Source organism: Buteo buteo, chromosome 14, assembly GCF_964188355.1.
Source record: "Buteo buteo chromosome 14, bButBut1.hap1.1, whole genome shotgun sequence".
NCBI classification, from domain to species: Eukaryota; Metazoa; Chordata; class Aves; order Accipitriformes; family Accipitridae; genus Buteo; species Buteo buteo.
In genome coordinates, this window is record NC_134184.1 from 17294014 (window position 1) to 17315421 (window position 21408).

At 40.2% G+C, this 21408-nt stretch overlaps 1 protein-coding gene across 9 annotated transcripts in view; it reads left to right on the top strand.

Moving 5' to 3' along the window:
• TBC1D4 (TBC1 domain family member 4) overlaps nucleotides 1–21408 on the top strand; it is a 122437-nt gene that overhangs the window by 88322 nt on the left and 12707 nt on the right. For 8 of the 9 annotated variants that reach the window (XM_075046065.1, XM_075046060.1, XM_075046061.1 and 5 more), the window contains 7 exons: nucleotides 2208–2282; nucleotides 3294–3520; nucleotides 5385–5534; nucleotides 14376–14536; nucleotides 15468–15677; nucleotides 19332–19490; nucleotides 21086–21244. In XM_075046065.1, the coding sequence (XP_074902166.1) occupies nucleotides 2208–2282; nucleotides 3294–3520; nucleotides 5385–5534; nucleotides 14376–14536; nucleotides 15468–15677; nucleotides 19332–19490; nucleotides 21086–21244 (1141 nt within the window). The remainder of the gene's footprint in view (nucleotides 1–2207; nucleotides 2283–3293; nucleotides 3521–5384; nucleotides 5535–14375; nucleotides 14537–15467; nucleotides 15678–19331; nucleotides 19491–21085; nucleotides 21245–21408) is intronic. The other variant, XM_075046062.1, reaches the window with a different exon arrangement.

Sequence of the window (21408 nt, forward strand, 5' to 3'; positions counted from 1 at the left end):
AGAGCCTCTGAAGGGAAATTGCTTATATATTGTTGGTTTTGGTATAGTATGTTCCTCTCACCAGGGCCACTGTGACATGCTGCATGTTATAGTATGAGGATCTACACAGTCCATGATTGAGTTCAAGAGAAGTGGACACCCAAATCTGGATTAGGGCCATTTTAAGTTTGCTATTTATGAAGCAGACTTGCTGTTGTGAGGAAGGTTGTCTCATCTATAACTTGAAACTGCAATAGATCAGGAACAGCAGTATGTTGTAGTGAATCATGATACACATAGGAGTTCATCCTTGCAGAGTCATTTAAAGGTTGCACAATGCAAGACCGAGAAAAATAATTTACAGTGCAGCTCAACCACTAATTATTTAGTTAAAGCAGGTGTATACGGCAAGTATCTCTGTGCATGTATACTGTGTGTTATGTGCATACATGTGTTATACAATGACTGTTTTGATGGTTCTTAGTCTCCATCAGGCTATTACAAGAAGTCTAATGGAGTGTGGCTAATTCCTAAAGGTATTTAAGCACCAAATACCTATTGGTGTGGTGGGTTTTCCCCTCCTGAAGCCAGCTGCAAATCACATGGTATTGATGTAATGGGATGCTAATTATTTATGACTTATCATTTTTATTTTAAAGTACATTTAATAACGAAGAGACTAGGAAAGAACTTCAGTTGGGGTTTTTTTGGGGTTTTGGTTTTTGTTTTGTTTTTTAAAGTTGGCATTTAGCATCTTTTTGTAGATAAAAAGTTTTAACTGAAAAGTAGAAGTCCGTATGTGTGGGTGAGAGACTTATGCAGCCTCAATCTCAGCAAAATTAGAAATAAGTATGTAGTAACCAGATATCTAGGAACACTTTAAGTGGATGGCTTCTTAGCTAGATAAATAGCATCAAGTGACATTTTAAGCTACTTGAAGGAGTAGCTGCTCATTACTCACCATAGGGAAACATGCTGGGTTCTGTGCTCTGGCTTCACTTAGTCCCAGAGGAATGTCACTTTTTCACTTGTTTGTTTTGCTAGACTGATCTTATTTTTGTCAGGTTTGAACTAAAAACAGGCTGTGGCTTCCTAATGAGGTACCTCAGAAAAATAAATATAACCTCTGCTTGACCTCATGAACAGATTTCTTCCAGTCCATGCTGCACTAACCTCTTCTGTTGTTGTTTTTTCTGAACCAAAAAGCCCTCCTTACAGTGCCAAAAGTGTGTGTTTTTAAAGCTAGTGAGAAACTTCCAAGTTATCCTTTGCTCTTGTTTTATTGTGAGGGTCATTGAAGAGATGCTTCAGGCAGAGTATTCATTGGTAATGAGCTTAAAGGGCACTCAAAGTCTTGAAAATAAACCTTACCAGGAAAAAGTAGGCTAAATAAATACTGCTGATGTTGACAAAACTTCCCCTGGAGTTGCAAGCATACCAAGAGGAGCTCTATCTACAGTTTTCCTAAAAACTAGACTATTTTCCCCCTGATAAAGTACTGAAAGCAACTTACTTCAGCAGTTGGAAATGTCCAACAGCATACTTTACCAACATTTCATGGGAGTTAAAGTTAGGAGTGGAAGGTAGTCAAAAGTATTGCGGCCCTATCAGCTCTTCCTGTGAAACCAGATGACTGTTAATAAGTTCAGCAAAGATCTGCTAACGCTAATTTCTAGCAAATTTCCCTCAGGGTTATCTGCATTATAATTGAAAAGTCATCTTTGTATTTGGCACTATTTGGCTGAGTTTGCAACCAGAGAGCATTTTTTCCCAGTTTTAGCACTTTCACTACTTTTGCCCAGGTGGACTTAATTTGTCTGAAATGTCTAGATATGGAGTAAACTCTCTGTTGAGATTGTAGTATGTCAAATGCATCCATTAGCTGCAGTGCATGCACAGTACTGAAGTCTGGAGCTTTTTGAACTCGGCTGTTTAAGCCAACTCAGCTATTTTGCCTCCAATGGATCAGGAAATACTCAGTTACTTCAGACAACAGAGCTGCAGGTTTAAAACTCCTGGGAGCAAGGAGGGAGAAGGTACAGTTTTGTCAGCTAAAGATGTCACTGCTTGTAAAATCCAGTGCTTGTCCCATGATCTGTGGTCTTATGTTAAACGTGTCACATGCCTGAACTCTCCTGTGTTCACCTGCGCAGCTGTTGCCATCTTTGCTTAACCCTCAGAAAAAGAAGAAAAAGACCAGATTAAATTACTCAGTCCTTTTCTTGCAGGGAGCCAACAGAATGAGGGGCCGCCTGGGAAGTGTGGACAGCTTTGAGCGCTGCAACAGCCTTGCTTCTGACAAAGTATGTAAGGAGCTTAGTTACAATTGGCACATTTTCCTGTGCAGGTGTTAATGAAGTGTAAATATGGCACTCTGCTTCCACTTGAAGGAAGTAGCACAATTTACAAAACTCAAATAAGAGTTTCCACTGGGCGGCAGAGGGTGTAAGAAAGCTGGCATAGATGTTGACTTGAAGCTTCTTTTTATTCTCTGTTTGCCACTTCTTTTTTCTACACTTCCTTTGCTTTTACAAAAAGCAGGGAATTTCTGGTCAGCTTCTGCCTTGTTTCACTGAAGTAATTAAAAAAGGTCATATCTCAACAAAAGGAAATGCTCTGAAGGTGAAGAATCCTTTCTGTAAGTAACAGTTGCTTTAGGGAAGTGAGAATTTTTGACCTAAAACCAGCTGTTGGGGATGCTGTATGGGGGCGAGCGGGCAGAACTCTGTTCACTTTCTTTTTATTTCCTGTTTTTAATGTTTTACCTCACGTGAGGATTGGTTGCTGGTTTTCCCATGAGGTGAAGATTCTGTTATGGTTTTCCTGCTACAGTTACTCATAAACTGGCTGTGTAATAACAGTCTCTCTTCCAGGATATGGCTATGACGGTACAGGAAGTATGCTCACGATATGTCGAGGAAACTAGCTAAAAGCAGTTTCCCTAGTCTTTTCAATTCCCGTGTTTTCCTGAAAGAGTGAGGAGTCCTGTCGCTGGAATGCCGATCCCTGTGAGAGGATGCCTAGAGTAATTAGTGTGGTGTTTGCATTGTATATATGTTTTTATTCCTCCCTCCTCCTCTTTTTTTTTTTTCTTTTTTTTTTTTTTTTTTTTTTTTGTTAAAGAAGGACGCTGCTGGTTTGGAGTAAATTATCAAAGGATGTCTGGTTTTGGTGATAATTAGCATACAATAGGCCATGACCGAGAAGGGGGAGAGGCTTTGGTGCCCCGATGCGGCGCATGGCCCGTGGGGTTAGGTGAGAGCTCTCGCAGGGTGCAGAGCAACAGGCCTCACTCTGCCAGCACTTCCTTTCAGGACGCTTCGCCGGGCGATTCTCCGCCAGCTACTCCTCCAGTGTCCCCCGTGTCCTCGGCCTGGCAGCCGTTTCCCGAGGAAGACTCGGACTGCCCCCAGTTTAGGAGGCGTGCGCACACCTTCAGCCACCCCCCCTCCAGTGCCAAGCGGAGGATAACCTTCCAGAACGGGAGGTCCCAGAGCGTCCGCTCCCCACTGCTGCGGCAGAGCTGCATCGAGACGACAAGGTGAGTCAGGGCATGCTGCGCCACGCGCCTGCTCTCTCCTGTGGTTTTGGTGCATGAGTGTCACCCGCGTTCGTTCTTACGGAAGCTGTTTTGCGCTGCTCTGGGGTTTATTTACGTATTTGCAGCCTGTATTCTCTGCCTCTGAGTAGTTTGGTGCTCTGCAGTAACTCACTAATCCCTGAATTAGTGATTCAGGGGAAGCATCAATCCAGCGAATTGATCATCAGGCTGGATGCTGGCGCTGATCTATTAATTTATTTATTTGCCACTTCTGAGCTGAGCCTTTTTGTCAGTGTTGGTAGTCAGGCCCTTTGGAGAAGAGGTCCTCACCACTTTTAACTGCAGAGATGGTAGCCTGACGATTCTATGAAGTGAAAAAGGCACTGACAGCTTTAAGTGTCTGTCACTATGTTAGGCAAAGCTCCCGGAGAGTATGTCCAGAATTAAAACTGGTGACGAGTCTCACAAAAGAACTTAAGGATTAAACACCTCCACTGAACTGTCGGGCACGGGATTTCCCTGTTTGCCTTTCTCTGGAGCTTCCCTCTGTAACTTCTTTCCCCTTCCTTTTTGGAGACTCTCCAGCTATTAACATGTGGAACAGTGTTCCTTCAGGAGTTCCTTCACTCAGTCAGAAGAGGTCCCCACAGTTTATTGTGGGCCTCTTTGGTTGTACTTTCTTTCTCTGTCTCCATCCTGGTTATTTGCAGCTAAGTGACTGTGCAAACTTCAAAACCTTTACAAGATTCAGGCCCAGATGAGCTGAATTTTTTCTGTTAGAGGAGCACTTTCTCCAAACTACTTGTCTGTTTCAGTGCGTGGCTGCAATTATGCTTTTTGTGGCCTCTTTCTGAAAATGGCCTTAAATGGTAATTTCTCACCTGTTATTGATGTCTAGATTAACATATCAGTGTCAGTGCTGCACCAGCTTCTAGAGAACGGCAAAAAAGTTTATTCTGTTTAAGAGAGTGGAAGGGGGTGAAGGGTAAGAAACTAGCCTTGAAGTAGCTTTGTTACATTGTGTTTCTGAAGAGATAAATAATGTGTTTTTTACTGAGATAAACTTTGGTTATTGTTTTTTTCCACTGACTGTGTTGTATGCAAACAGGAAACCCTGACAGTTCAAACTGAAGGACTTGCTGACTTCACTTCTTTGTAATAACTTTTAAGAAGTCACTGATTTAAGTGGCATCATCAGCAGATTTTCAGTCAAAACAGTTTGTAAGAACTTTGTTCTAGGCTGGGATTTTTCCTTCTCTCCTTTCCTATTGAGGATTAATCAAAAATGTTAAGTAAAAGAAACTGAATTAATTTTTATGTCCCCCCAACACTTGTTACTATTATTATGTAATGTTTAACTGTGTAGTAGGACTAGCTTGCTTGATTTAAACACTTCACAAAAATTTATTGGAAAGCATTGCATTTAAATAATCTCTACTTTCTAATGTGTTCTAGCAATACACATTATTTACAAAAGCAAGAGAAAACTGAAGGGAAGAAATAAGGTGGTTCAAGTTATTGGAAACAGGTTTCTAAGGATATTTTCTGAATGTTTCAGAGATTCTTTTTCTGAATTTGCTTTGAGAATAAATAAGGCTAAAGAAATAAAGGTGGTCTGCCTGTTCTGCAATGTCATTTAAATGTTTCTTAAAAGAAATCAGCTGTAACAGCAAAATCGGTATCACCAGGGAAACTACCCAGTAGTGCACTTGGTACATTCTATCTTCTGGGAAACAGAGTTACCGTAAACCAAGATGAGGTACTTGGCCTCATCTTTAATCTGGCCAGTATCTTTAATCTGGATATTTTGTTGTGTCCGAACCCATGCTGACCCATTTGCTATGTTCTCTTGTTGCCTGCACAGTCCTACTGTCGGGGTTCGGCGCGCTTTCAGTGAGAGCGAGTCTGCATCACCTGGTCTCTCCTCCTCTGTCTCTGCCCCTTCTTTCCTGAAAACCTTTTACCAGGGCTCAGGAAGGTTGCTCCAGCACTCAGAAAGTGACCTCTCCAAGAGGTGAGAGCATTGTCTCCTGCCTAGTTCTTCAGTGCCACCAGTTTAACAACAGGATTTCCAGTGCAAATGCAGCACATGGGATCTCCCCCCCTCTGCCTTGTGCTCCTGCATTTCTAACAGACTTCCTAGGTACTTGATGCAAATGGGCGAACAAGCTTTTAGCCAAAAAAGCCTGTGAAAAATAGGGGCTTGTCTGCTGACATCTAGTAGCGGTGACCTGTTTCTCTTGCAGCGTTGCAAATCTGCTGCATTGGTTTGTCACTTGAAATGCAATGTTTTTTAGCACTGTCACGCCAATTTAATGCTTTCTCTGCTGAATGCAAACCAGCATGTGTTGCTGTGATCATTGGCATGTGAAATTAAGAAAACAGCAATGTGAAGAGTGTACAGTACTAATGTGGGATGCCTGTGCATGAGGATGGGGAAGTGCCAAGTTAGCTGGGTGATGCTAGCTGTGAGATGTTTAGAGAGAATCAGCAAATAACTTCCAATTGAAGAGGAGTGGGGAAGAAGCAAAGATACAAGAAGGGCTTTCTGACATCAATGTGAAAGCTAAGTATCTGAATGGAAGTCACGCTTCTTTTTACTGTAAGAATAGGCCCTTCTTCAGGAGGGTGCTTGAGGAAACTGCGTATGGGTTATTTTTCTGACGTAGGCCTGTAGTGAATAAGGTGGAGCCATAGTTTTGAACTTCATGATGGTTTTTTGCCAGTTGCTGGCCTTTTTGTCTCTCTTCTGCCAATGACAACTCCTTTTTCCTTCATCAGTCTGTCCTTGTTTGCTGAACTATACTAGTGTTTCTGGTACTCTTCATCTCTGGATGTGGCCCTCCCCTAATAGTTCCCAACAGAAAACTGTGGAGTTGTAGAAGGTGCTTTTGTGACTGTTTCTCCCTGGAAAAATAACAGTAGATTGCATTCGTACCGAAAACAAGTGTTGATGATGTCTGGATTCTGGGTGTGTTAGGACTCTAAGGCATGGGGATTTCAGTTGTATGATATGGGTGTGGAAGTTTTTAGGAGTGCCTGAAGAAATTCTTTCACCTTGTGGAGTACAGTTTCATTAAACATAGATTAGTTTGTCATCTCCGTTTTAGGGTAGGTGTAAGAAATTAAGTAAGTATACAAACTAATGTGAGAGGCGTTTGACCTAAAGGTGGCTTTAAGGTACAGTTTGGGTTAGTCATCTCTAATAATATATAGGTTAGAATAAATACAAAGTATGTATCGACTCCTTAAGCACACTGTATCCTACCTTGATTCCACTGACATTTAAAGTGTCTCTTTCTGGCCTATAATCTGTAATTGGTATATAGGGTGCAGCCCAAAACTGTAGTGTAGGCACAATTACAAAACACCTAGTGGGAAATTCCTACAGTTTAGGTTCTTCCAGCAGAATAAACTTGTGTATAAGTGGAATAAGGTGAGACATTCCTACAAGAAGATGACTGCATCATAGCTGTAGTGGCAGGACCACTGCAGGCCGTGACCCTCATTCTGCACCCCCCCCCCCTCCACTCCCCTCCCCCAAATCCCACAGCTTTTAAGAAGTAAATGGTAAATTATCTAGATTGAGTTTCTAACAGAGGGCTAATGTAAACTAATAATTCCTTAATTTTTGGAGGTCTTTGCAAAACCAGTCGTAGAAGTATTTCACAGTTCTGAAAAGAGTGTCGCTTTAAAGTGACCCCACCTTTTTACCCAAGCACAAATGAATAAGGAATAAGCAGTGTATGTTTTTGAAATTTGAGAGGAGAGATTGACATCTTGTCCAGTGTAGAAGTAGGCTTTTAATATTGCGTGTTCTAAACCTTGTGTCCAGTAATAGTTACTATATAAGTGAATTGGGTGCCTAGACTTTCCATTCCCTACTATACTGCAGTAATACTAGACGAAGTAGCAGGTGAATTATTAAAGTTGAAATTCAAGAAACTGATGATTACACACCAGGATGTGCAGAGGAATGGCAAAAAAATTACCTGTCTCTTGCAGACTACCTCTTATTTGGGTTCCACTCCAACTTTGTTTATGTGTTCGCTTCAGTTAGCAGACTCGGTCCAAGCTGAACCAATGCCCAGGTCAGTTTGTACAGGCAGCTGTATCCCATTAAACCTAGCTTTCTGGATTTGGGGAATGTAGGTATTCAGTATTGTACTAAACCTGTACTTTAATGCCAGCTAATTCCAAGCTGAAATTTCTGAGATATTAGTCTTTCTGGAATTGGTTATGCACATTTTTCAAGATACTGCATTTCATTATAATGGAGTTTTGAAATGTAAGGTGGGGAGATCTTAAAATTAGCAGTAATTCCCAGAAGACAACCTTGTTTCTACTTAGGTTTTGTAGTATACAGGTTTCTGATACCATTTAGTCTTGAATTTGTGTGAAAACTCTCTTGAAAATGGAATCTCATTAGCCATAGGTCTTGCTGGGAGCAACTGAGCCTGAACTGTCATGGTAAGGAAATTGCAGTAGCAAGACTGTAGCGTTGGCATCTAGTTGGGTTCATGATGTGAATACAACAAATACAGTCAGAAATGCTGCATGAATAATACTGATGTGATAAGAGTGACTGAGGTAATCTAGCTGTCACTTGAACTGGCTAATGGAGAATGAAATATGTTGTCCAACTGATGGTGGCTGAAACTCTAAACTTTTCCTGCTTTAGCTTGCAAGTGTGTGTTGTGACATCAAATCATCAAATTTATGAATGAGAGGAAGTTCAAATTTTTTACAGTGTGCTTTTTCTTGTGGCTTGGTTTGTTGTTTGTTTTTTGGTTTTTTTTTTTCCTTTGGCTATTTTTTCACAGAGAGGACCATATTCTATCCCAATAGGCTCAATGTGAGGTGGTGTTAGCGTTCTTGTGTGAGTGTATGTTGGCTGGAATTGAGCATGGTGTGGCAGTCCCTTACAATCTGAAGACTATAAGCTGTTTAACTGTTAGGAACCCTAATTAAAACTTCAGTGCATTTTCCTCTCTAAGAATAACCATGGTTACTATGCATTCATGAAGTGTATCCTAGCCACATTGCACTGAAGAAAAATTCTTATAGTCTGACTTCTTGTATCATGTAGCTTTGAAATTACACATGATGCAGCAGGCAGCTTTTCTCGGTGTTCTGGTGATCTTCAATGTGCAGGAGTGGAGCTGGTTTCAGTCGGAATTCATTTTAGAAAGATGTTTGATTTGTAGCAGTCAGATGGGCCTATGCAAATAACACCAAGCCAGGGTCAGCTGGGGAGCTGGGTGTTACGTATAAAAAGCAACTCTGCATATTATCTATGTGTCTTTATGTATTGGCTGCTGTATAGAAGACGATTCTGATCCATGTTTACATGACATTTGGCATACGGTCACAAACTCAGAAACTGATACTAGGGTGTTCGAGATGCTGGGTACAGTGGTTTTCACCTGATTGTAGATATCTTCATCTCATCTAATCAATGGAAAGAAGTTGGTGTTTCTGCAGCACGGTTGCTCTCATCCTAATGTGATTGTCTTTAATATTCTGACATTTACAGAACTCATCCTGCCTATTTATCTGCCTTCCTTCATGAACACTAAATACAGCCAGTTGTGCCTGTCACTGGGATCATCTTCATTTAGAAAGCATGAATCATGCCTTAAAATTTTGTGTCTTGACCTCTATTAAAAAGGGAGTCTGAGTTGACTTGCTAGGATTTAATTGGCTGTGTTGGAGATACCTAAAGCTAGGAGGAAAAAAAAAATTATTCTTCAGATAAGTTCACTATGGTGAAAGATATATCTTTTTTCTTGATGTTTGTGGGGAGGCTGAGCTTTTTGGGTTGAGTTCTAATGATTACTACTGTGATGCTTTATGTGGAAGAGAGGAAACACTGGTACATTTTTTTGCTTTAAGGAATGAACAGTATAGTAAAATTGGGCATCAACACAGTATTAATAGGTGCCTTCAGAATGTTTTTACTGCGTTGTCGATTCATTTGTCTAGAGAGAAGTCTGAGGTGGAAGTGGTCCACATAATCTTGACTTCTGACAAGTGTGTTGTGCAGCATTTAATATTGAACACAAGCACATAAAAGGATTAAAAAAAATAATCCTGCCAACATAGAGGTAAACAAACAGGAATTTGAGAGCATAATCTGCTCTTAAACTTTAATTTCTGTAACTTCTGGAATTTCTGGCTTTTATTCAACAGCTACTCCTGAAAGCTTGGCTATTGGAAGAATCTGTTTGGTTTTTTAATATAAAAATAAAAGCACTTTAAAAAATGGGACAACCTTCAGCATAGGTTTGATTAGCCCACACTGCCCCTGTTCATTGCATTGTTATGCAAGGATAATTTAAGATGATTTACCACCACTTGAATTTGAACAGATTGCTTTTTTAAAACAGCTTCATTTCTCATGAAGAAAGTAAAATACTTGAGAATGTTCTTTAAACAAAATAGCAGAAACTAATTATTCAGAATAAAAATATATGACAGGAGTGAGAACCAAGAGAGAGGTGTAAACTGATCAGAACTAGTTTTTCTTCCTCCCAGAGGGGAGCAATAAAATACTTCATGTATTAGGCTTACATATAGGCTTCTGCCAGCTTAAGTCCTGGGAGCTGAAATATTAGTTGTCTGTCTGTACGTGATCTGGGGGATTTTGTACCATTTCAGCCTCCAAATTGGAGAGTAGGTTGAGTTGATGCAATTGCTGCTTGGAGCAATCAAGAGAAGAAGTTGAAATAAAGCAAACTGGGGAAAAATGCAAACCTTGGCATGAGCAGCAACAGTATTCATTCTCGAGTCAGTTGGCTTGCATGGACTCAAGTGCAAAATAACTCAGATAAGCATTGTGTAAAGAGTTCACAAGAGAAGGGGTAGCTTTGTGGTTTTTTGAATATCAGTCTTTGGGGGCATTTTAAAGAACAGTTTTCGGCAAGAGATTTAGGTAATTGAAACAAAACAATAAGCATGTTTGTAATCTGAACAAGTTTTTTGAGTTTCTACTTCTTTTTTCTTTTTTTTTCCCCTAAACTAGCTGTCTCATCTTCATACTATGCATTATCTGATAGAATAGTGAATGGATGATGCTTGGGTGAAACTGAGTTGCAGTTACGTGAGATAAAAAGCTTAGATGATGGGTACTCTGTACTCTTGAGTACTTGGGTTATCACTTGTTAACAGCTTAAGGGTGAAAGTACAGACCGAAATATTTGAGGCATTATATTGAATTTATAGCTTTCACTTTTTATTGCATACAAGCTGGTGAATGCTTTTGGTTTCTGTGTTGGGTCAGGAGCATAGGCTAAATAGCCTTATGGAGAGCCATTATTCTTCAAACTGAAAAGTAGTGCATTTGTCTTAAATATAGAGTATTACATTGTTATTGTTTTCCAGAGCTGTGTGGGAGGTATGTTAAGTGATTAAAACAGGAACAGTACATAAAATAAATTGCAAATACTCCATTTTGTGGAATTTCTCTATTGAACTCTTTGGCTTTGCTGTTTCATGTGTCTGTTTTACCAAGCTGAAATACTCTGATGTAGAAGCTGTACCGTAATCTAGTTGTCATTTTCTTAAAATAAATAAATAAGAGTAAAGTAAAAAAAAAATCAATTCTTGCAATCATGTCCGAGTTTGCAGTTCAGTTCTTAAATAGCTCTTCTGTACTTCATTAAGATTTTATATACTGCCATCTCTTAATTTGCAGCACATTTACTCTGGTGCATTTCATCTTGCTCAGTTGAGTATTTTTCCTGTGAGTGTTTGAGGTTTGGTATCAGTGCTCTGACAGGAAAGTTGTGAAAGCCTCTGTTTCCCCAGGTTAGGAGGTTGTGAAAACTCTGCTCAGCTTTTCAGTAGTAATGACTGAACTCCATTTAAGTTGTTGTTTTGGAGTTGCTTTTGCTCTTAGTCTCTCCACTCACATTAATAAACCTCTTCATTTTGCAGGGAGCTGATAGCTAATGGTCAGATATACTTTTTTTCTTTATGCTCACCCTGTTTGGAGGAACTGTATGAGGCGTTGCTGGCCTGTCTGAGCAGAGCACCTAACTGCCTGGCTGTTAAAATCCATGGCTACCTTAAAACCTGAAGTAATCATGCAAATATGACCAAGAGTGAAGCCAGTCAGTTAAGTTTAGGTATGAGAAATTGTACAGTCTAGGGAATAAGTATTGTGTAACTCCTGTTTAAAGGTGGGGAATATGTAATTGAGTTAACTCATCTGTTTTTTGCACCAACCTTCTGAACCGTTTCATCATAGGATAGGAGACGCTACCATTTTACTCCAACTTCTTCCTGCTTTTACTCTGTAGGGTATTGTTTCACATCTTCAGATCTGATGTTAAGCTAGGACTTGTCTGTCTGTCTTGGAACAAGGAAACTTTCTTTGCTCCTTTTCCTAAATCTTGGTGTTTTCACAGGTGCCCTTGCCTTCCATTGAATATGGCAAGGTGTACGCATGAGACTTTCAAAAGTTTTTCTCTAATCACTCATCAGACAGCTCTTTGAAAGATGAGGTGATTATTGTTACTTGCTTAAAACGCCAGGGGAATTTTGGAAGGGAGTGTTTAACAATAGAAATACAGGTCCTCAGAACTGTATGATTTGCACACTTCACGAGGTAGCACATGTGACTAATCCATCCCACTGTAAACTCTGTGACTCAGATGATGTAAATGGCTTTGTTTCATACCCTAAAATAGCCGCCACCTTATTCTGACTTTCCTGTAAATTTTACTACTCTAAAAGGAACACTATTCCTAGTGCTGTCTGCACGGTTAGGGACACGGTAGCTGAGTGTAGATTTTTGTACATAGCAGTAGAAAGGAAGTTTTCATTCCCTTGTCATGTAGCTTCTATTTAGTAAGACCTGGAATGACTCAGTTTTTGTGTTCTAACATGTGATATGTAAGACCTGAAATAGTGAGAAGAAGTTTTGTTACAGTTTTATTTATAGGAGCATGAGTTATAATGATTAATATATCCAAACTCAATACCATATTTCAAGAGTTGTTGGACTGAAATACCTTTGGAAAACAGCACCTCTAGATTCAAAATTGGTTTTGTAGTCTGTGTTTAGCTAGCACAAGCAGTAGTTACGCTATCACTAAAGGCTGTGTAAGAGTTAGCGAAAGAGGATTGTCACAGGGTTTTCTGTTGCTGTTTTGGTTAGTGCAACATGAGGCTCTACTGAGACCACCTACTCACAGTATGATGCATAGGGAACTGAGGCACTGCAGAAACTGAATTGGAAGTAGAGAATAATTCAGACTATCTGTTATCCAGGGCTCCCAGCCCATAGCACTGTTCTTAGAGGAGGGCAGGGGTGGTGCCTAATGCTGTGTAGATGAACTTGAAGACATGATTATTTCTCTGCCAGGGTATGGAAACAGGGTCTGATACCTGTTCATGATAGTGAGTCCAGTTTGCTCACTGAGGCTTAGAGATGTCAGGGAGCTGTTGTGGATCATTAGCATAGGGACAGCTTTGGTCACCAAAAAGGCCAATTCTAGCTTGGTGGATTATCATTCAGCACAGAGTATTTGATATGAAAAGTGCTGATTGAGATAGTGTAGCTGGTAGACCGGTGTAGTGCAAGCCAAATGTGGGGAGACGGACTGCAGCTGGCAAACTGCCATCATCTGCAACTGACTTACCACTAAAAACATAGTGAACACTTAATGTGCTGGGCTTTCCTTTCATCTAACTCCTTTTAGGGACTTTGCTCTGTAGCATGGAAATTCTTCACAAGACAAAGGTTTCTGAGTGTAGCTACTGCTGTGTTGATATAGCAGTTTTCCCTGTGATTAAGATGAAGCTGCAGACACAGCTCCTCATATTTGAAGCTGTTGTCCCAAGAAGCCTGTAGTTGTGTGTCATGCTGTTGGCATTGCATGGAAGGATTTGTGGCAGATAATCAATATATCCATTGCTGTATGAGATCTGTGCACTTACTTTACTACCACAAATGCAAAATGCTGAAATATTTCTGAAAGTGGCTCAAGTACTTAAAAAAGCTAAATGTCCTTTCCTCTGACAATAGTCAGTAGAGAGGTGTGCTTGGTGTCCTCTTAAAATAACCTCCCAGCAAAGCTTCCCTATATCCTCTCCTTGCCTCTTCCAGCAACATAAGCTACTATTAAAATTACTGTGTAAATATATTTCTACGTGGCAACTGGGGAAGAGATCAGCTCCTTTCAGGTCACTGTGGTAAGAACTGAGCCTGCCCTCTGTTTGCAAAGGCTCTGTTCCTTGAGCTGGAGATGCTAATGAAACATGAGGACATTTGGCCCCATTGGTGTAAGTGAAGTGTCCACTGCTTGAAGCATAGGAAGGAGGTTGCATGAGAAGGCCAGAACATTGCCTCCAATGAAATATTCACCTGTGAGCTCATCATGCCATTTAGAATGGCACTAAATGGAGTGTTGTGGTCTGCTAAAGCAACACCTGTGCTTTTAGGGGTATTGCATCAGATCGCCCCTGTAAGACTAAGGTATGGCAAAACAAAACCCATTGCTGTCTATTTTAGAGGCTAAATATTACCACGTTTTTTCTCTTAGCTTTTCAGAGAGTTTGACTTACTCTGAGCTTCCAGCTGAGCACTGTATGAATGCTATGAATTCTTCCTGGTGGTATATAGTGCAAACTTCACAGCACTGCATTACAAGAAAACAATTGGGCACTTCTGTATTCAAGGTGAAGCTCACACACAGCATGCTTTCCCTTCTAAAGCTTCCCAGCAAATGCTCCTGCAGGTTTGGCTGTACATTAGACAGACTTAATAGAAATGTGGGTTTTGTGGTGGTTTTTTTCCTCCAAAGATGACTGACTTTGATCACCCCATCTGCTTTTTTCTTTCCTTCAGTGATGGGGAGGGAAAGAAAAGAACATCAACTGTCTGCAGCAGTGAATCTCTAAATGCTGTGGGGGCCACGCTCACACCTCGCCGCATCTCCTGGCGGCGAAGAATATTCCTGCAGGTAGCTTCACCTATGAATAAATCTCCTTCCAAGATGCAGCATCCAGGTCTGTGTGTGCTTTTAAAGAAAATAAACAAGCAGTTGTTACTGAATAGTTATTACTATAGTGAACTGCAACATGTGAAAATATGAAAGGGAGGAGGGAGTCAGCTTGATACAATATTCTTGCTAGAACCTCGCTAGACATCAGTTGTGCTCAGTTGCCTTTAGGTCTTTGTTGCTTTGAACAGAGGATTCTGTCACCAAAATCAAATAAATTGCAATTTGCCGTGGCTGCACTGGTAGCAAGGAAATGAAGAACTGCCTCTTGCTGACAAAGATAACCCCTTTAACAGTTAGCAAATTTTTACCCTAGCCTGCTTACGTAATAGCAGTGTTTGCAGAAAATCGTGAATTTTCTGCCTTGTCCTTGTACTGCACATAGCACCTGTTGAGTGTGTTAATAATTCTTACAGCTTTAGGTCATTTAAGGTAGAAATCTCTGAAATATCTGAAATCCTGCTATGTTGATAAAGTCCTGTTGGTGGAATTCACAACCATAGGTAAATGACAAACTCTATATTTAGTGACCATAAAGTGCTGTAGCACTGCCTATAGTGCAGCTTAGCAGATGGAAAAAGTTGCTTTTAGTATAGAGCCTGTGGTAAATGACAGCAGTAAACAATCTCAGCTGTAAAGGAGTCTTTGTGGATAAATGTCTCTTTGTAAATCTAGAAGGAGCTAGCAGGGGAAAGGGTTGAAATACTGGGTGACCCTTTATTTAGCTTTATTTCATTTCAATATAACTTCATTTAATTTAAATAAAACACTTTATTTAAAAATAATTCTCTACTGTTGAACTGCATTTTCTTTGTCTTTGGAATCAGCACCTCACTGTCGAATGTGGAAGACAGCTATTTTTGTTCTGCTGTGACTTAGATTTTTGTAATATGTCAAACAATCTGAGTTTCCCGTAATAGCTTTCTGATTCTTTGCAGATGGTCATGATGGAAGTGAATTGTTACCATTATCCCCTCTTGCTCCACCCCTGGAGGAGGACCCTTTTGTTCTAGTATTGCAAAATGAGGATGGTCCAGATAAAACTGGAGAGAGGAAAAACTCAGAAGAACTACAAAGTCTGTGGAGAAAAGCCATCCATCAACAAATTCTGTTACTTCGAATGGAAAAAGAAAACCAGAAGCTGGAAGGTTAGCTATTTAGAAAATACCCCTAAAAACTATTACAAATTCTGTTGCCCTAAGCTGAAAACTGTACTGGTGTTGGGGACCTCAGAGATGTTGTTCTGTAACTTTTTGGTTAACAGTGCTAGAAAAAAAAGTGTTCACTCAGTCCTATCTCACAGTCTACCAGGTTCTCTGTCTACCTGCCAACTCTTAATGAGTCACTTTAAATAAAGAAGAAAGCGATAACTTTTTCCTTTTTTAGTGCATGTTAGACAAAGGTTGCTACAGTCTGTGTTCTAGCTGATGTAAGTCTAGGAATTCTAATGTGAAGTGGAGTCAGGAGAACAGATGCCATGTGAACACTTAGGTATGGTAAAGCTTACCCTCTATATTTTGTTTCAGTCCTTTGCAGTGTGTGGCATTTCTGTCCAGGCTTTCTGTCCTTCGTTAACCACATCACAGTGGTAATTTATAAATATTTAAATCCAGATACGATTTTTGAGTAACTGGCTCTTGAGTTATGTCAGAAAGTTCTTTTTTTGGTAGATGAGCACTGTACATTGAAAATTGAGTGCTGTTACTGAGAGATCCGCAGTTGGCCATGCTGACTTAGCTGCCTGAGCTTCTGGCTAAGATACTTTATTATAACTGATGAAGACTTACACAAATGAAAGATAGGATGCAATGTCTATCCTAGCATATAGAAGATCTTCAGTAGAATAGACTGATAGCTTTCGGTGCAAGTTGAAAATTTTAAATGTCCTCTCTGCAATTGCTGCCCTCATCTTCTCCTGTATGGTGTATAACCTCATTATATGGTACTCTGATTCTTCAAACACAATATAATGATCTTGTTAAGGTCAGTTAACTCTTTTCCCTCCTTTAGCGGTGCTTACTGAGAAGGCAGGGAGAGGAAAGAAAAACAGCAGGACAGAAGTCTTCCCATGTCCCTACAAGTGTACATCCTTGAATATATTTCCTACACATGTAGCATATTTCTCTGTGCATTTTCTCTACAGTTCATCTCCCTGTTGACACACACTTCTGTGGAAACCCCTAGATTCATAGGAAACATCTACAGAGAAGTCCATTTTAACTTCAGCCAAAATCTTTGTTTATTGTTTTAGCAAACATTCTACTGTTGTGGGGTGGGGAAGCTGGATGTCTTCTATAGTGACTAATATCATGTTGTTCCCTCCGGTAGTATGAGCTGCTGAGGGACAAACTCTTTTCTGTACCCACCCTGCATGGGTGGACGTACTGAAAACTGTTAAATCAGTCCAGTTCCTTAAGACCTAGTTATAAGTTATTTCCATTGTGTAACGGATATGTAGAAAATAAGTTCTGCCTGCTTGATCATTTGTGGTGAAAACAGGAGTGCCAGTAGTGGAGACTCCAAACTGGTCATCATCTGCCAGCCCACATCTCGGTTTGTGCTCCAAGCAGCATATCTCCATTCTTATGTGTAGGTTCATAAGTACTGCTAGTGACACTGGTGCTCTGGCTAGCTAGAATTCATCTTCTTATTTTCAAAGGGTGAAAAGTAAACTATCTTAATGCCTATCTTTAGGCTTCCTTCCTGTGGGCTGCTGTAACATGGGCCATTTTACAGACAGGACATATGCAGAACTGATACATTCCAAACAAGTGCTGGTTCGGGCAGTGATTGGCATCCTAGCCTACAATTAAATGTAGATCTCGGGAACGGGAAATGTAATAACAGAAATGCAGCCATTTCTGTACTTGAAGCCAGGTTCTTAGCTGTGAATTTATTCAGCTGTATATTACTGGTTGAAGACTGGAATTGCTGTGGAGTTGTTTTTAGTAGTTTTCTGATAATGTTTTCTTGATTTTTAATATTAATAGAACCTCTTTTCCTATTCCTTTTGCTGTCGAGGAGACTTGAATACTATTAGCTCTTTGTTTTATAGAAGGTAAGTTCTGTGAATTGCACAAACTTGCTTATTTTTTTTTTCTGAGAAGCTAAAAGGTACTTTTTCCAGTAGATCACCGAGAAATACAACTATGAAAAGTAGTAGGCCACCTAGCAATGATTAGGAAAAATGTTACCAAGGATGGTTGCAAGCAACCACAGGTGGCATAGTAGGTAGGACAAATATGATCAACAAGCAAGCTTGCTGACTTTCACTAGGGTTAACTGCAGAGCCAAAGTATGGTTCAGTGAATGATAACCTGTGCACTCAAACCTGGAGTTCATTGTCACACTGAAATATGTTACTGTTGTCTTGAATCTGTCGCATACTGCTTACGAGAGTGAGCATTCTCAGATGCATTCTGTGGAGCAATAGGGTAACATTTAAAATTGCCCCAGTTGGACTGCAAATTCTTGTGATGAGATCACATTCTCATTTTTATGGAAGTGTACTGCACCTTGTATAACAGTTGTTTTTACAAGCCCCCCCTGTAGTCTTGAATAGATATGGTCTCAGAGGTGTGACATACAGCTTTTGGAAATAATTTATCACCTAAATTTTTTGAGCGGGCTAGGCAATGATCATACGGATTCATCCAATATTGGCTGTATCCAAAGTGAGATGATTAGGCGAAGGAACTGATCGTCTTGTTTTGCAGGCTGTATAAAAATGTGATTGAGAGTTTGCTTTCACCTAGAGATGATGGTGGGGTGGGGGGTACAGCTGTAAGAGAAAGGAGTAAGTACTGCATACGGAGCAAGTACTGCACACAGATCAAGTCGAATTTGGAATAAACACAGTTGCAGCTTTCAGAGGTCGTCTTGTGAAATGTACAATTCAGTCCAATGATAATGAAACCTATCTCTGTAAATTAAGACACATTCAGGTCTTGATTCCAGTTTTTTACACCAGTAGTACAAGGAATTGGAGTGTTTTTCTGCATGCATATCATGCGTAATAAAATAACCACAGTTAATGTCTCAGTAATGGAAATGAAAGCTGCTCCTCCATGAAATTCCAGAGTAACAATGCAGCTTTACTTCAAAAATAGTGAGTCCTCTGGAATAAATATTTTGTGCCAGGTAGTCCTATGCAGCAAACCTTCTAAGTCTTCAGCAATGTGAGTTCTGTGCTTCAGCACAGATGTACCTTCTGGATATGGTTCATGTTGGTTCATTATGTTTACTTGTAGTCAGCCTGATGATGCCAGGTAGCAGTGCCAAGAGCTCTTACCAGTGTCTTAAGGGACATGTAAAAACTGGAACCAGTGTGACCAACTTCAGTTTAGAAGACTTGCCTAGCTTGCTTGCCTAAATCTCTGATATAAACATTCATATGTTCGGGACTTTCCACACTAAAACAATTGTAAGTTTCAATATAAACAAGAGAAAAATGATCAAAGGTGTTTTTGCAGTTGAAAGCAGCAGCAGATGTGGTGAAGTTGACTGTGTTGAGTGGGTTTTTCTTCTTGCCCCAAGCCTTAAAAAATGTTTTCATGTACTTCATGAATTGCTAATGTTCATGGCCCAGTAATAGAAGTTAAAATGTTACCTGCAGCATCTTATAACAAAAGACTGGCCCCATCTCAGCTATTAACTGATGAATTGTAGAAGGTGTGTTTATGCCTAGTCAGATTATCAGATAGATATATCTAACTTGAATGGGTTTTGCGTATTTGATGTCTCTTGTCATTTTCTGATGTTCTGGTTTTCCATGTGCTCTTCCTTTCCATTCTGTGCTCTAGCAAGCAGAGATGAGCTTCAATCAAGAAAAGTAAAACTGGACTATGATGAAGTTGGTACATGTCAGAAAGATGTCATAAATGTTTGGGATAAGAAGTTACTAAACTGCAGAGCCAAAATCCGATGTGACATGGAAGATATTCATTCCACTTTGAAAGAAGGTATTTATGGCGAATGGCTTTTAACTATGAAATCTGAAGATTTTTTTTGTTGTTGTTCCCTTTTGATATGGAAGGAAATCTGCCAGCAATACACTTTTTCCAGTAGCAGAAAATCATGAAAAAATTGCCTTCTTTTTGCAAATGCACCCACCTCCTGCTGCCAAAGAGAAAATAGGTTCTGTTGTGTCTGCAGCTTACAATGTCAGCAATGCAGAAACACTCCTGAAAGTAGTGTCTCGTGCCCATGTATTATTACATCAAAGATTGACTTGGAGCTTCTGCAGCTAACATTGACCTTCTGATTTCTGGTCTGTGGCTCCTATCCAATTGACTCTGAGTTTCAGATGCTCTGATTTTATTAACTGAGAAGGCAGGACTGTAATGTCTAATGCAGACTGTGCCTAAAACCTAGGGGAATCACAACCAAGCTTCAGAGAGTCAGAACAACCACATCTTGTAGTCTGGAACATGGTCTTTTAGTATTTTGTTTCCTTGAGTGAAAGGCTGGGGATTTTGTCTTGAAGTAGATCTTCCTGTGGCCTAGCCATAGGCTGGAAGGGGAGCCAGGGGGCCTTGTTAGTATAATGTGAATGTAAAGTCTGATTGCACCTCTGTGTCCTCCTGCATAGAATCTCATGTCTGTGTTACAGATGCTAAAAAATAATGTTTCAGTGTAATCTGGCTGTGGTACAGGAGGGAAGTTTAAATTGGCACCAAAGGAAATGGTGGTCGAAATAAGGGAGTTCCTGTTAAGTGACCTGCAGAAGACTGCCAACAAATGACTTACCTTGTTGCCCTATCTTCTGCTGCTGGACTGTTGTTCAGAGTTGGGAACAAGGATATGCTTTTTCTAACTTGTATTCTTGTTAAATAATTATTTGCTTGGAAAGTATTTGCAGAGTTGACAATTTATTTTGACTTTCAAAGGTTGTTTTACAGTCAGATATCAAAGGGGGATGTATGTGAAAGTCCAAAAGTACTATTTTAGTTTAGTTTATGCTTTCACAGGTGCTTGGCTGACTTGAGAGAAATGATGTCTTTCAGTATGAGTGATTCTGTGTCCTTTGGTATGCAGCATTAATGCTTTTTTAGGTTTTAACTGAGCCTTTTATTATCTGTGCATCTTTCTCCAAGTCTATGGACTGACATGAGCAGCCCTTTAGGAAGGGGAAGAGGAGGTGGACTTCCCCATATTTTACACCTGTGAATTTAGTTCATCCTTTCTAAACAGGCTGGACTGCATTCTGTATGTAGTTGTGCATCTTTTCCTGCTGGAGGCTAACAGCTCAGAAGTGGCAAATCAAGTGATGTCTATAGGTCAGTCACCCAGTGATGTCTATAGGTCAGTAGCCCAATGTACTGCTCAGTGTAATTACCATAAATTTGTAGTCAATGTTTAGTTAGTATAACTGAACTGTGCCTGCTGAGTGAATACACTTCAGAGTGGACAACTTCCGAAGCTGGCTGTAAGGGATCCTCCAGAGTGGTTCGGCCAAGATGATGACAGGGCAAGATTGTGACAAAGCAAATTCTTGTGTTATAGCACTAAATGTATCCCCCTGCTTATGCCTCTTGTTTTTTTGACTGACCTGCAGGCGTACCAAAAAGTCGTCGGGGAGAAATTTGGCAGTTTTTGGCTGTGCAACATAGAGTCAGACACAGACTGCCAAACAAGCAGCAGCCTTCTGATGTCTCTTACAAAGAACTTCTAAAACAACTGACTGCTCAACAGCATGCCATCCTTGTAGATCTAGGTATGTCTGTTTGTAGCTGAGAGATTTTTCTGATTTGTTTTGTGGGTCTTTGAGTGAAAACACACCAGTCTTAATGGAAGCTGTTGCTGGAGATAGATGCTGCTGTATCAGCACTGCTTGCTATGTTGTCAGGATACATTCTGTTTATGCCACTTAGTGTCTCT